The following is a 16,796-nucleotide window of genomic DNA, read 5'->3' on the forward strand; positions in this document are numbered from 1 at the left end:
AATCTGTTCAAAAAATTTCAATGACGTATCAGAACGTCATGTAAGTTATTGCCCAAACAAATACATGACGTACTATTACCTCAAATGTAACCAAAGGGTTAAATAATAATAGTAATAATAATAATGATAATAATATTGTATTGTAATTGGTTACGGGTGTGATATCTCTCTGTTCTTTTTTCTTTCCAAAAACTGTCGCTGCAGAGTGCGGCGAGACGGGCGGGCACCAGCTGCGCAAACTGCAAAACCGGAACGACGACACTTTGGCGAAGGAATCAAGCCGGTGAACCAGTATGCAACGCATGCGGTCTCTACTACAAACTGCATAATGTAAGTACTTTTACCGATAGTCTTTCCCAAATTTATCCCACAAATGCACACACACACACACACACTCATACGTATATACACATACACCACACGTGTGTATATCCCAATCACCAACAAACATACCGTATTGAATTGGTAATCAACACAATTTTGCAATTGAATATTGAATAAACGTGATGAGCATTTTTATAAATAATAAATCTATAAATTTAATAATAAATAATCTATAAATGTATATTTTTTTATTATTATTTTATATATTATAATATAATATATAAAATTATATATACAATTATATATTTACAATTATAAAATATACTTTTATATATTTACAATTAGAAAAAATATATTATATATAATTATTTATCATTTTTTAAAATAAATAATTTATAAATATTTATTACATTAATTATTATTATATATATTATAATATATATTATATATTATTATTAGGTATAAAATATTTTACAATTGTAGATCGAATAAACGTTTTTATAATATATATATATATTTATAGATTATATATAATATTATTATTTATATTAGATATACATTTAATTATTATTATTATTATTATTATTATTATTATTATTATTTTTATTATTATTATTAGATATCAAATATATATCTAATCTATAAATAATGAAGTAGTAACGTGAACTAAATCACAACTCAATCCAACACAATCCAAACACCACCCTTCCTTCTTCATTCAAAAAAAAAAAAAAGAAAAGAAATGACCACCAGAAAAAAGAAAAAGAAGAAGAAGAAGAAGAAGGAGGGGTTGGTTGGTCTACTAGCAAGGAATATATTTACAGGAAACATTTCATTTAACAGCAGGGAGAATAAATCTCGACTTGTAGAATTTGTTGTATCAACAATTAGGATAGAGCTACTTTTCTGGTTAACCGGACGTGTAGGGTGTCGTTACAAGAGTAGTTTAGTTCTCTCTCTTTCTTTCTTTCTCTCTTTTTCTATCTTTCTATCTCTCTTCTTTCGAGGGTTGCTTCGAGCGTGTTCAACGGCGTGTGACACAGGAAGTGCCGGAAGTGAGTGTGCCCGTGTGGGCTCGACGAAAACAATAAAACAAGAATAAAATAAAAAGAAAGAAAAAAAAGAGGAGGAGGAGGAGGAGGAGGAGGAGGAGGAGGAAAGGGTGTGCGACGAAGAACTGCAAGCAAAAAGAGAGAAAGATTTCTATGGGTGTATGGGTCAACTTATTTTAACAGATCCTCCTCACCCCCCTGCACTTTTCTTTTCTTCCTTTTTTTTCTCTTTTCCTCACCCCCAGCCTTTTTCATACAATGTAACATTGAGATTGTAGACAAATTGTAGACAAATTGTTAACAATTGCAATACGATACTCGAATAAGCAAAGGGACTAGTTTGAGAACTTGGGCCAGGGGGTTGGGTAAAGCTTTGACATCGTATATATTTCGATAGGACCCAAAATTTGGGGACCGGTTGTCTTTGTCGGTCTCCGTGTCATCGTTCGCCTCGTCGTCGTCGTCGTCGTCGTCGTCCTCGTCGTCTTCAACGCTTTTAAGAAACTTTGTATCGAGTGACAGAGAGACAGACACGCCGGTCTATGGGACACTATGAAATACAAAATAGAAAAGAAAAGAAAAGAAAAGAATGGGAATAGAAAGAAAATGAAAAACACGAAGGGGGATTATAATACGTACCTAAACTAGAAAGAATATCCATTACGCGGCAAGAATAGGTAATAGTAGGCCCTTTTCCCTAAATTTCTTCCTTTCTTCTTTTTTATTTTATTTTTGTTTTTTGTTAACGTTAAATCAAAGAAGAAAAATTGTAGATTAAATTTAAAACAAAATTTTTCTATAAACAAGAACGAGAGAAATACGTCATTTTATTATAATTTACACCCCCTTAATTTATTTTTAATAGTAGTCCCTTTTTTCTAAATTTCCTTCTTCCTTCTTTTTTATTTTAATTTTAACTTTTTTTTTTTGGTAATGTTAACTAAAAGAAGACTATCCTAAATTAAATTTAAAGCAAATTTTTCTACCAACAAAAATACCAGACCACGTCATTTTATTATAATTAACATTCCCTTAATTTATTTTTAATAGTAGTTCCTTTTTTCTAAATTTCCTTTTTTTTAATTTTAATTTTAATTTTTTTTTTTTTTTTTGGTAATGTTAAATCAAAGAAGAGAAATCGTAGATTAAATCAAAAGCAAATTTTTCTACCAACAATAATACACGATTACATCATTTTATTATAATTTACACCCCCACAATTTCTGTGATATCGTTACAATAATTACTTGTTACGTTTTTTAGGCCTCCGTTTCCTTTTTTTTTATTTTTTAAAACTAACACAAGACGAAAAAAAAAATGAAAAAAACATTGATGTACGATAAAAAGATACAGGGGTGAGGGAAGAAGATTAATTCGCGGTACGCGCTAATTGGCTCGCGATTTTGCCATTAGCTCTCTCGTAGGACACCATTCGTCATTCCTTCTTCTTCTTTTTCTTTTTCTTCTTCTCTTTTTCTTCATTCTATCTCCCCTCCTCCTCCTCCTCCTTCATCTTAACCCCCACCCATCTCGCATTTCCTTCTCTTGTAACTGCAGTTACATATTTTAACAGTGAGCTTTCTGTTTTCTCGTAAGCGCATTTATTTTACCAAAGGAAAATGAACAAGGCACCTCGCTGTGTTTTAACCAACAAACATCTCATCATGGTACGCGTCTTTCTCGCATAACTGCGTTACAAACTCTTCTAACCATCACCACCACCACCCCTTCCCCGACCCCCAACCTACTCTTTCAATGAGAAATCTACGAGAGATACGAATTTACGTTTTTTCTCGTATATCTTCTTTTCCCTTTATTCTTATCGGTCACTTCAAATCTAATCTCACTAACCAAATCGAGACTATAAACGAGGGGTGGGATGGGTTAGGGTGGACGACAACTGGGTGTGTGTGTGTGTGTGCGTCGTTGATGGTAATGACGTTTCAGCATATAAACTATTTTAAGTTTCAAACCCGTCAATTACATCTGATGATCTTACAATCAGATTATTCCGTACGAAAATAATTTTAGTACTTTGACAGAGGGTCAACGTACCTTGCTCAAAAATTTCGTATTAACAGCAAGAGAAACTATCTCTCTCTCTCTATCTCTCTCTCTCTCTCTCTCTCTCTCTCTCTCTCTCTCTTCTGTTTCTTATGGTTGTTTCCTTGGTATTTTGTTTCTTGGGATGGGGTGTTGAGAGGGTAGGGTGGACTGTAAGATTATTTTTTCTTCTTTCCGTTCTATTCTATCCTGCACTTGGACTTTTATCAGGTTCGATCTTTTAAGGGTGAAGGAGGAGGAGGAGGAGGAGGAGGAGAAAGGGTAGAACAGAGGGTCTAAGAGAAGTAAGAAGGGATGTGTGGGGGGAGGGGGTGGGGATGTACTCGGCCATTGCCGGCGCGTCGTCGCGCATAAAGTGAACACGTTTCCTGGTAATCATTAATTAAGCAAAGAGGTTCCCTTCTTCTTCCGTCGCTAAAACACCACGAACTGAACACTCGCGTTTTCCTAGAAGGAATAAATTCAGGATCTATCTCTATCTCTTTCTATCCTTTTTTGTTTTTTTTTTGTTTTTTTTTTGTTTTGTTTTTTTGACTTTATCTTTGTCTTACTTTTGCACGGTTCTATTATCCTTCTGAATCTTACTTGCAATTTATTGTAATTTTTTTTTTTGAGGGGGTGGGGGAGGGGGATTGTTTTTAACTGGAAATTATTTGTTAGTGAATTTTTTTTGTTTAATTTTATTTTTTTGAATTTAATGTATTAACATTTTGAATTGTTAATAATTATTGGAAATGATTATTTTTGATTTATATTTTGGTTAGTTTGGTATTGATTATTTCTGTTTGTTTTGTATTTTCATTGTTTGTACAATTAACGTTATTATATAATATTATTATATTATAATTATGATTATATTATTATTAGTTTGATTTGAAAATCTTGATTTTAAATCGTATTACTTACTCGATATCATCTACGTCTTTTTATGTTTAAAGATTATTGAGAATGATTTTCATTTTTATTTTATTCCTTTTCCTTTTCTTTTTTTTTCATTTTTTTATTATTGAAAAGGATTTGGAATGCGGTAATTCCTTCCTCTGAAAATACTTCTTATGTTAGATGAAACCCTATGGATGATGATCCAAACCACCATAGGCAAAAGGGGGATAAAGTTTCGTTGACGTTAAGCCGACGGATTACGGTCAAAAGATCAAATCGAAAAAAGAATTCCTTTTTTGGACTTGCGTTCTTCTCCTAGCTTTTATATTTTTCCTTTTCTTTTTGTTCTTTCTTTTCTAGTTGTGCTTTTTGAGTGTGGTTTTGTGAACAAATGTCATATTTTTATTATTTAATTTTTAATTTATTCGATTGTATTGTCCTTTGTCATATATTTTTAATTATTTTATTGATACACAATTAAAATTAAATCAACTGGAATAAGGGAAGTAATAATATTTTGTGAGAATACTTTTCTATTAAATTATTTTAATAAAATATATGTAGAGCTTGAAACTAACAATAAACAATTAAATTTTATTTTTCACATTTAATATAAATTATTATTATATGATACATAATAATTTAATAATAATTTTAATTATATAATTATTATATTATTATATTTTATATAATTATTATATTCTTTATATAATTAATATATTATTAAATTATATTATTATATTATATATATATAATAAATTAATAATAATTTATATTAAATTTGTATTAAATAATTAATATTAAATATTATTAAATATATTACATAATAATAAATAAAATTCTTAGTGTTCGATAAATTTTGTTTAAACATTTGTGTTTTTTGTAAGATTTGTAGATCTCGGCACAACATTTTCTTTTATTTTTTTTTCCCCTTAACATTCAATCATTTCTTCCCTTTTATTTCTTATCATTGCAATCATTGCAAAAAAAGAGAGAAAAAAAAACCGATGATGAAGACCAATCATTTTTAAATGGAAAAAAAAAGAAAAAACGCAAAGTACATATAAAAACGTGGACCCACGAAGAGAGAGTACCCTTAACGAAGAAATTTGTCATTCGCGTGGAAAAATAACGTTCGTAAATCTTTACCACCAACCAACCCCCTTACCCCGAACGTTTTTATATTTCACATTCTACGAGAAAAACACACGCCATTTCGCGTGACGAGTGTTTTCTCTTTATTCGTCAAAGAAAACACAATAAATTCGCACGATCAAAATCTTTCAAATCTTTCTCCTCGTTAACTTATCATTTTTATCCTAGGTTACGTAATAATCGTCTATTTAACCTTCTTTTCTTTCTTTTACAAATCACAATGGTCATATTAATTCTCCAACTCAGCCCCTTTCTTTTTAGGAACAACTTACATGAAAAATCAAATCCATAATTCTTGCAACGCAATTAAATTATTTATTTTTTTTTTTTTTTTTAGATTAAAATCACAATCAACAAAAATCATTTGACATAGAATAAAATAAAATGGAATAAAATTAAAATGTAGACGATTATACGAGTTGAAAGTAACATGACGTTTCTTAGAGAGGGGGTTAAGAATAATAATAATAATAATAATAATAATAATAATAATAATAATAATCAAATGAAATCACAGATATTCTCGTAACGCAATTAACTTAATTATATAAATTAAACATAATATGATAGTACGATCAATGATCTTTTTAGATTAAAGTCACAGTCAACAAAAATTATTTGACATAGAATAAAATATAATAAAAAAAAAAAAATAATAAAAATGTAGACGATTATACGAGTTGAAAGTAACATGACGTTTCTTATAGTTAAAGGGGGTTAATAATAGTAATAATAATAAGAAAAAAAAACACAAATCAAATTACAAATATTCTCATAATGCAAAATTAAATTATTTATATTTAATAAATTAAACATAATACGATTAATACGATCGATGATCATTTTAGATTAAAATTACAATCAACAAAAATCATTTGACATAGAATAAAATAAAATAGAATAAATAAAAATGTAGACGATTATACGAGTTGAAAGTAACATGACGTTTCTTACCTTAGAGAGGGTTAATCAAAAAAAAAAAAAAAAGAAATCAAATCACAAATACATCTAAGCATATTTTCTATCTCTCTTGCACATTTCGATCGATCATTTCCAGAGTAGATCTTAGAGTTGTTGCTTCTGCTGTTGCTGCTGCTTTTTTTTCAAAACCTACTAGAAGAGAAAGAGAGAAAGAGAGAGAGAGAGAGAGAGAGAGAGAGAGAGTACATATCAAGCAAAAGAGAAAGAAATAAATAAATAAATAAATAAAAAAAGAAAGATAGATAGAATGTGTATCCTCGTGCTTGTCTCTCTCGCGAGATCTTAGATAACCAATACTCGTCGAGAGAGTAGGTGAAAGAAGAGAGAAAAAGAGAGAAAGAGAGAGAGAGAGAGAGTAAGAAGGACAGATCTGGCGTCGTTAAGATAGAGCATCCTGATAAAGTCCGTGAGCTAAACACTCACACACTCGCGTGTGTACAAACGCGTGTCGAAAATACACGGATTATTCGTGGCCGAACAGCACGCTACCGGGTGTTCGAAATATGCTAATCGCCACCCGAAATCCCAGACTTTCCTTTGGTCTCTCTCTCTCTCTCTCTCTTTCTTTCTCTTATTTTTTATTTTTTAGTTGTGGGTGCTGTGTCGTACGTACGGGTTGCGCGAGGTCAAACAGGTCGTACTGAAAAAAAAAAAAAAAAATCCTTTTCGATTCTTCTCTTACGTTTTTCTACTCTCTGTAATTTTGTTTCTTTCTTTCTTTCTTGTGTTTTTTTCTTCCCGGTTTTCTTTCTATTCGGTTGATAGTTTGCTCTTTCAATCTTGTACTTTTTGGTTGAATAAAAAAAAGAGTATGAGAGTATGAGAGAGACGGATATAGTTTTGACGTGTGGTTGAAATCATCCTCTTTTACTCGGTGCACACGCAACGCGACAATTTTCGGATAAATATAATCGTCGTCGCGTCGATCGAACGATAAGACTAATTTTAGACATTCTCTTTGTATGTTGTGTGTGCCCTTTGAAGATACCAACTTTACCACCACCACAATCATCATCACCACCCTTTTTTCCTCCACACTTTTTCTTCTTTTACACATTACTCAAGGATTAATCAAGAAAACTGTGCACGATCGAGTCGTTAAAATCAGAGTTCAAATTTTGACTGTAATTTGTATTTTAACAAATGATTCTATTTTTTTTTCTTCTTCTTCTTTTCTTTTAACAATTCTTTTATTCCATTTAAACGCACATCCTCAAACACGCATGCACTCATGTACACGTATACACGTACACATATACATATATTTGCTTATTTAGTATTGAAATGTTTTTCCTGGAAAAATAATTCTTCATTTTAAACTACGAGGAAGTTGTAAAACTTAACTTTACGAAGAACCGAATGAGAGAGAGAGAGGGAGAGAGAGAGAATGAGTATGCAACCTTTCGTAGGGTGCCGCCCTCTCCCCCATCCCATTGATATGCTCAAAACGAACTATCGTATAACTATAGGACGACAACACGCGAGACATTCCATACACGCGATCCTTAGAAACACTTCCGAAAGAACTTTCGTTCGATTTTTCTCGTTGAAATATCAATTCTTCCTTTCCCACCCTCACATTCCCCCATCCCATTCTTCTTCTTTGAATTTGCATTCCTCGAAAAAGAATAAGAAGCCGTGAGAAATCATGGAAGGTCACGTATTAAACACATAAAATCAAATCGTCTGATAGTATTTTATCGTTTTTTCTTTCTTTTTTTTTTTTTTACGATCACTTTGACACTTCCTTATGTTTTTCTAGTTTCTAAATATAGTAATAGAATCAAATTTATATTGATAGTTATTACAAGAAAGTTCGAAGGGTTGGTTGGAAGGATAGCGTGATTCGTTGATTTATAGGAATTAAATGTTATATATCTAAAGGATTTTAATTGAATATAATCGATATCATATTTTAAGAAGAAATCACATTTTCTTTTATCAGATACTTTATCTATGAGTTAAAGAAAAAAGTATTTTTCGATAGATGTAATATATTTTTTTTTTACATGTATATCTTTGGAAATATATCATCTATAATGTATAAAAACAAAATTAATAATATATATATTAATTTATAATATAAAATAATATATATAATATATAAATATATATAACATATAAGTATACACCTTATTTTGTTATATATATATTATTATTATATTTTTATTATGTTAATTTTTATTATTATTATTATTATTATTATTATTATTATTATTATTATTATTATTATATTTTATATATGTAACAATATAAAATTTATAAATATATATAAATATAATATATATAAATAATAAAATTAATATATAAAAATATATAATATAAAAATAATATATTATTATTTTATAAAATTTATATATGTTATAAATATTTTATAAAATAATAATAATATATATAATCTATATATATATATATATATATATATCGTATAAATTTGAATAATTAACAATAGCTACTTCATCCATATTTTGAATAAATTAAATTGTAATGAAAATAAATACTATTATAGTATAAATTTGATTAATAAGACGTTTACTATTGCGCTCGCTTTTCCGTGAGCTACACGTATGATCATTCATTCATTCATTGACCCTTTGAGAGATGTGTTCGCACAGGGGTTATCATGTATGCAAGAAACGTACGGTTGCATCGTGTGCGACCACATCAATCTGCATTCGAATCTCAAAGAGATTTTATTTCTCTTTCTCTCTCTCTTTCTCTTTCTCTCTTTATCGAGTATTATTCGTTTTCTCATTTCCTCTTTTGTTTGCACCTCTCGCACTTTCGGACACCCGCAGACTTAAGCGGATGGTTCCTATTAAAGCCACGCCGGTATTGTATTCAAATTGGTTCGAGCTTTTGTGTCTCACCACTTTCCACCCCCGCAGCCCTCCCCTTCACCTCCACCTTTCTTCTTCTTCTTCTTATTTCTGTTCTTTGCTTGTTAAACTCCCTCAAAAAAAAAAAAAAATGAAAAAACAAAAAAAATCGTATCACTCTTAATTGTAAATACTTGAAATTGAACGAATTCAACCCCCACGATTACATTTTCAAAGTAAATGAGAACGATTTATAAATCTCGAATCAATGTGTGTGTATTATCTCGAATTTAGATGAAATTTACTCCCTTTCGTTTATTCTTATCTAAAGAAATTCATTTGGTAAGATCCCTTATCCCACCACCACCACCATTATAGTGGTTGATAAATTCAGCATCCGCTTCGAGTTCAATCCTCGCGAATTGTTTCGAAGAAAAAACTCACGCAACTAATTCGACAAATTCGGACAATTGCGTAATTCCAACGAAAAAGAGTACATTGACCGTCTGGAGTTTGCTTGTTCAGGGTGTAGGGGGGAAGGGGTTAAGAGGTCTTTTGTTAATCCAGAGGGGAACCACGAAAAAAACATCGAAACTAACTCCACTGCGCATTGCACTTTTACTGCAATTACATTGCACATTGCGTTGCCACCTTTCTTTTGATTTTCTTTTTCATTTCTTATGCAGACAATTTTTTTTTTTTTATAAATATTATATTATTATAATAATCTTTCGTGTTTAGGTTTATTTCTTTCTCTCTCTCTCTATTCGTTTTTTTTTTAATTTTTCTTCTTCTTTTAAACATCAGAATCTATCCTCCCCCCGCATGTTGGCAGTTGCGTCACGTCGCGGCAAACTACAAAGCATTGCGTTTGTTCACCACCTTGCCCCGTACCCTTCCTTCTCTTTATCATCCTCCTCCTTCTTCCTCCTCCTCCTCCTCCTCCTCCTCCTCCTCCTCCTCTTCCTTCTCCTCTTTAATGCAGTCGAGCAATACTTGCATACCTACTTATTTCGTACTTGCGGCACTTGGACTCTACTATTGCACAGAGACCGCACACGCGCCATGCATCCTATACCACAAGTGACTACTTGATGCGATTTCAAGATGTTTAAAGCTTTGTTCATTCGGTTGATAAATTTATTTGAAGGGTTAACTGTGGATATATATTGTCATCCTTTTTTATTTTTTAATCACGGTGTTTTTATATATAAATGTTTTTTTCAATTACATTTTGTTTATGAGTATTTTTTTATTGTATTAGTAACACTTGGTACAGTGTATTTTATTATTTTATATTAAATTACATGATTATAATATGAGGTTTTAGGGTTTTGTGATAACAAAGATTAACATTATTTTAATTTTTAAATATTTTATTAAGTTTTATTAAATATTTTTCCTCAACCTTTTTCTATTTTTCTACGTTCAGAATTAGAAATACTTTTGGTATGGTACATACGTGATTATATTTTTTTATTTAATTATTAAATCGTGTATTATTTCAAAGTTGATAGATAACTGCATATAAAATATCTTTGTTTTTATTTTTTTAATTAGGGTTTTTATTATTAATCATGGTTTTTATAGATAAACGTTTCTTCACTTACATTATTTGTTTCTCAATAATTTCTTATTATATTAGAAACACTTTGTACAGTGTATTTTATTATTTTATATTAAATTACATAATTAAATTATTTATTTTTAGAGTTTTGAGATTAGAAGAAACGTTGTTTTAATTTGTTCAATTAAATATTTTATTCTCAATCTCTTTCTAAAAATTTTGAAACACTTTTGATACTAACGAAATTATATTGTTTCATTTAATTATTGAATTGTATACTATTGCAAAATGTTAAGATTGTGAATTGCACTTTAACACTATATCCCTTTATAGATGTTTTAAGCACGTGCTTATTTCTATCTTTCTCTCTCTTTCTCTCTTTCTCTCTTTCTCTCTTTTTCTTTCTCCTGGTCATCGTCTACAAATTCGAGTCGCGAACTTGCGTCGGCATTATAGACAAAGGATTAATAAAGGAACGTTAGGCCATGCACGATCGTGTCCGGCCTTTCTTCACGCACGCTTTTCTTTCTCTCTCTCTCTTTCTCTCTATTTTTTCTCTCTTGAATAATATTTCCGATATGCATCCATCGTTCGATAGCATATCGATTTTTTTTCTCTCCCTAGTAGGGTCACTCCCTCCCCCATCCTTTATTCTATTTTTTTTATATAACTCTGTTCGTTTTTTTTTTCGATTAGTTCATTTCTTTCTTAAGTCTTATACGCGGTTTTAAAAGTGGCAAATGCGGTGACGTAGGATCTTCAATTATACCCCCTTCCTTCCCCTTTATCCATCATTCTTCTTCCCTTTTCCCTTTCTTTCTTTCTTTCTTTCTTTCTTAATCTTTTTCTCTTTCGTTTTATCTTTTAAAGACAAGAGAAACTCCTCGTCGATTCGTTAAGTGCACAGACTACTACCGAGAATCTGAGGGGATTTCTTAATTACGTTGTGTCTGGGGGAGTAAAACGATCATAAAAGCCGACACGACAAAAATTCAAATATTCGGCATCTTAAATTGACAAAATTTTCCTTTAAACGATTTTATGCGAAAGGTTCATTAATATGCAATCCCCTACACGTTGCATGTGTTGTCCTTGTTGTTGTTGTTTTTGTTATTTTTATGTGTTGTGTACATTTGCATTCAAAATCATAGTAGTTGCACATGATTAAACTTTTGATTTCTTTTTTGTTTTTTTTGTTTTGGTTTTTTCAAAATCTATAATTTAAGAAAAGAAATAAAATAATAATAATAATAAGAGTAATGATTAACGTTTCGCGTTAGTTTTATCGACCAATTCGACCTAACGAATTGTTGGCTATGACTGTTGCAGGTTAATCGGCCATTGACGATGAAGAAGGAAGGAATACAAACGAGGAATAGAAAACTATCGTCAAAGAGTAAGAAGAAGAAGGCAGGTAGTTGTCTAGGATTGGGTGGTGTCATGGGTGATGTCATGATCAAAGCTGGTGGACACATTGATCTTGACAACAAACCTTTCCATTCAGGATTTGGATCACCTATGGGTAAGCATTAAATCAACATTTTTATTCTTATTTAATTATATTATTTTTTTCTTATTCCAATCGATGCTTTTGCTTTTTCCTTTTTTTCATTAAATTAAATTCGATATCAAAAAAAAAAAAAAAAAAATTCTTTAATCTTCTATTTATTATTTTCATGTTATTAGAAAAATTATATATATAATTTAATATAATATTAGTATTATAATTGTAACATTATATATAATATCTTTTTCAAAATCTAAAATTTTATATTATTATTAAAAAAAAATATATAAAAAAATAAAAATAAAACATTCAATATATATATTTTATTTAATATAATATTATTATTATATTAAATAAAATTAATATTACAATTATAATTATATTTTTATATATTATATAATTTTTATTTTATATATATATATATATATATATATATATATATATAAAATTTATATAACAATTAAAATTTTTTTTAATATTATATATTATATATTATTAAATTTTTTATACAATAATTTATATTATAATATAAAAATTTTTATATTATATTAAATAAAATTAATATTGTAATTATAATTATATTTATATTTTTATATATAATATAAAAAATTATACTTTATATAATATAATTTTTATTTTATATATATAAATTGAATATAAAATTTATATAATAATATAATTTATATTATAATATAAAAATATATATATATATTCTATTAAATAAAATTAATATCATAATTATAATTAAAAAATTAATATAATTTATTTCATTTCTCAGATATAAATCTGATAAGTTATCTTCTTTATTTCATTTTAAATTTAATGGTAAAAAAAAATGTGATTGGAATAAGAAAAAAAAAGAAAAAAAATAATATGAAAATACTAGATTTAAGTCAAAACAATTGTGAAGAAAAATAATAATGATAAATATTTATTTTTGAAGATGGACGATGGTTGGATGTTGCAGGTACGTCCCAGCATCATCACACGATGCATCCTGCAATGCAACATTACATGTATCACTCAGGCGTCGGCGTGGCCGGAGGTCTTCATCAAGGATTTGCGCCACCGGCGCCGCCCCCCATACACCCCCACTCTCATTCGCATTCACATTCTCATCACATGACGAGTCTTCAGGGTCTTCAGTTGGCAGCGACGACGAACGCGATGGTGAGAACAAATTTCTCGATGTAAAGAAGAAAAAAAGAAAAGAAAAAATACCCCCCCCCTCCCAAAAAAAAAAGAAATTAAAAATAAAAAAAAAAACTTTTGTTCAAACAAGTCGTAGTTCCCCTAACTCTTGTCATTTTATTTTTTGTCCTTTTTTATTCCAATAAAAATTAACATTGATAACACTGATCGTTTTGTTTTGTAGTCACCCCTTTTTATATTCTCTAATTTTTTTTTTGTTTTTTCTAATTTTATTCGTAGAATTATTCACCTCCCCCCACCCCTAATTTTTCTATTTTAATGAAAAATAAAATAAAATTAAATAATATTATTTAACATTTTACTAATCAATGTTCTACCTATCTACTATTTTTTTTTATTTAATCTTTTTTCACATCATACATTCAATCTACTTTTATAATTCATAAGCAAAATTCAAAAAATATATTCTTCCTTATTTTTATTATTATTAATATTATTATTAATAATATTTGGTTTTTTTTTTTTCATTTTTTTGTTTTGCATGATCACTCAAATATCCTCTTCTAATTTTTTTATTCAACATTATAAACCCTTTGAATAAATAAATAATACATAATTTTCCCACTCGTTTTGTTCCTTTTTTGTTTTATGAAAAAAAAAACAAAAAAAAAAGGAAAACAAAACAACAAGAAAAAAAAAAAAGAATTTTTCTTATTTTTTATGTTCACAGACGGGCTGGCGATCAGAGTACACATGAATCCGCGAGTGATTAACAGTTCAGGATGCAACCTACAACAACTATCATTGAAATATACATTTCTACCTTTCTTCCTTTTTTTCCTTTTTTCCCTTTTTTTCCCCTTCCTATCATCAATCCATCTATCCATTAATCCATCCATCCATCCTAATTCTAAATTCCAAATTTTTAATACAAAATTTGTTTTGTAATTTCCTGGTCCTTTGATATATGTGTTGTTAGGACAACACATTTCTTTTCTCTTTTTTTTTTTAAATTACAATTTTTTTTTCTCTAATTTTTTTAAACAATCTTTCGTCCTATCATAGAAAAGTGAATGGGACGGTAAGAAATAAAATAAAAAAATAGAAAAGCAAAAAAAGGGACGAGAAAAATTGTTCTTCTTGGTTTATCTTTTCTTCGATTTAGTAGGGGGTGGGTGGGGGGATGGTAAATAGAAAAAAAAGGGAAGAAAGAAAGAAAGACGAAGGGATGAAATGGATATAAAAGTAAAATGTGTTAAAAAAAAAAAAATAAAAAATAAAAAAGAATTATAATTAAAATTATAATATTACGAATAACAATTAAGAAAAGTAAACCACACAAAAACACACACACATAACATACACACAAACATAAAAGAGCAAATAAAAAATAAAAGAAAGAAAAGAAAATAAAGCAAAAGAGAGAGAGTTAGAGAGAGAGAAAGAACAAAAAAATGAATTAAAAAAAAAACAAATGCTTTTGTAAATATGTAAAATTTTCATGTTAGGGCCTACGAGCCCCGGCCCCAAGTACAAACGAAGTCAACTGTATACCTATACATATATATACATACAAATATATAAAAAAAAAAAAAATAAATATATATATATGTGTGTGTATATGTATATAATTAATGTAATCGATTGGTATATGTATGATAATGATGAAAGAAAGAAAGAAGAAAGAAAAAAAAGAAGAACAAGAAAATACCACACAATAGAAGGTAGTACTGTAAATAATGTTATATTATAAATAATTAAGAATTTCTATTTGAGTGTGAGTGAGTGTAATTGAAAATTAATAATAATATTATTATTATTATTATTATTATTATTATTAAATATATACATATATATATGTATATGTATATTATATATTATTATGAAATATATAATGTATATATATGTATATATCTATATATGTATGCATATATATATATATATATAAAAAATAGTCATGCGTATTAGGAAATGCATAAATGTTAAGTTGAAATATTGCGTATTTTTTTCTTTTCGTTTCTTTTCAGTTTTATTTAATTTTTTTTTTTTATATATTCTTCTTTTTATTATTATTTTTAATTATTATTATTAATATGTATTATTTTATTATTGTAATAAGTAGTTATTAATGATTGAATTATTATAATAATACACTGGCGAACCCAATTATCATCAATTTAAAGTTTAGTCAAGAGTTTAATTTTTTTTTTTTTTTATTTTTTTTTTTCTTATTTAGGACAACGTGCAATTTAAATAAGTATAATACACAAGTACAGATTAATACGAGTACTACACTATCATATTACATGAGAGAACGATCGTTATTTTATATTATTTTTATTAATTAATTGAAATTTATTATAAGGGACTAAAAAATTGGACAATTGATTTGATTTTTGTATTCTTTGTTTTTTTTTTTTTTTTAAATATTTTTATTTTTATTTCTTTTTTCTTTTTTCTTTTTTCTTTTTATCTTGTTGATTTATTCCTGGAGTTTTTTTTTTTTTTTCTTTGAACGAGTTCCTGGGACATATTGTTTGCATATATATATATATTAATATTAATATTTATTAATTAATTGATAGTGATTGAGGAAAAGAAAAAAAAAAAGAAATAAAAGGTAAAAATTGTTGGAATTATTGATTTGCGCATTGACGATCGTCACTAATATTTAAATATTATTAGAAGAAGGGTGGAGGAAAGGGGGATTAGAAGAAAACAAAAAAAAAAAAGAAGAATTCAGAAATTTGTAAAAAAAAAAATAAAAAATAAAAAATAAAATAAAAAAAATAATGTCGGATTAAATTTTACAGGAAAAAAAAAATAAATATTTAAAAAAGTAAGTTTCTATATTGAGGAATTGAAAGAAAAAAAAAAAAAACATCAAATTAGATATTATTACCTCTGCGTGCGTTTAGAATTATTATAAACATTTACATATGTAACATGGTACCCACACACACACACACACACACGTAACACATACTTGTATATCTATTATGATCGTCATTTATGCGAATATGTACCATTCTATGGTATAAATAATAAAACTCATCATATTATAATAATCAATTTGATTCAAAGTGTTTCATTCGTATTTTTTATTTCTTTTTATTGTTTTTCTTGTTCTTTGAATTTTTTTTTTTTTATATTGTCAAGGATAAAAAAAAAGATATGGTATAAAAAATATACAGTGAAATAAAATATAAAAAAAAGAATAAAAAAAATCACCTCGGAAAATGTCGTCTAATCAACAACACGTGTTCAACACAGATACACACACATAAACACTC

General features: G+C 28.1%; 1 protein-coding gene across 2 annotated transcripts in view; it reads left to right on the top strand.

The window, feature by feature from the left end:
• Window positions 1-16,580, top strand: part of LOC107065749 (uncharacterized) — a 104,052-nt gene extending 87,472 nt beyond the window's left edge. Inside the window, exons 5-8 of one of the 2 annotated variants that reach the window (XM_089172559.1) lie at window positions 196-330; window positions 12,174-12,366; window positions 13,295-13,521; window positions 14,234-16,580. In XM_089172559.1, the coding sequence (XP_089028685.1) occupies window positions 196-330; window positions 12,174-12,366; window positions 13,295-13,521; window positions 14,234-14,260 (582 nt within the window). In that variant the 3' untranslated portion in view covers window positions 14,261-16,580. The remainder of the gene's footprint in view (window positions 1-195; window positions 331-12,173; window positions 12,367-13,294; window positions 13,522-14,233) is intronic. The other variant, XM_089172560.1, reaches the window with a different exon arrangement.
• Window positions 16,581-16,796: the final 216 nt, after the last annotated feature.

Source organism: Polistes dominula, unplaced genomic scaffold, assembly GCF_049000335.1.
Source record: "Polistes dominula isolate Pdom_NZ unplaced genomic scaffold, Pdom_raw_medaka contig_23, whole genome shotgun sequence".
Lineage (NCBI taxonomy): Eukaryota > Metazoa > Arthropoda > Insecta > Hymenoptera > Vespidae > Polistes > Polistes dominula.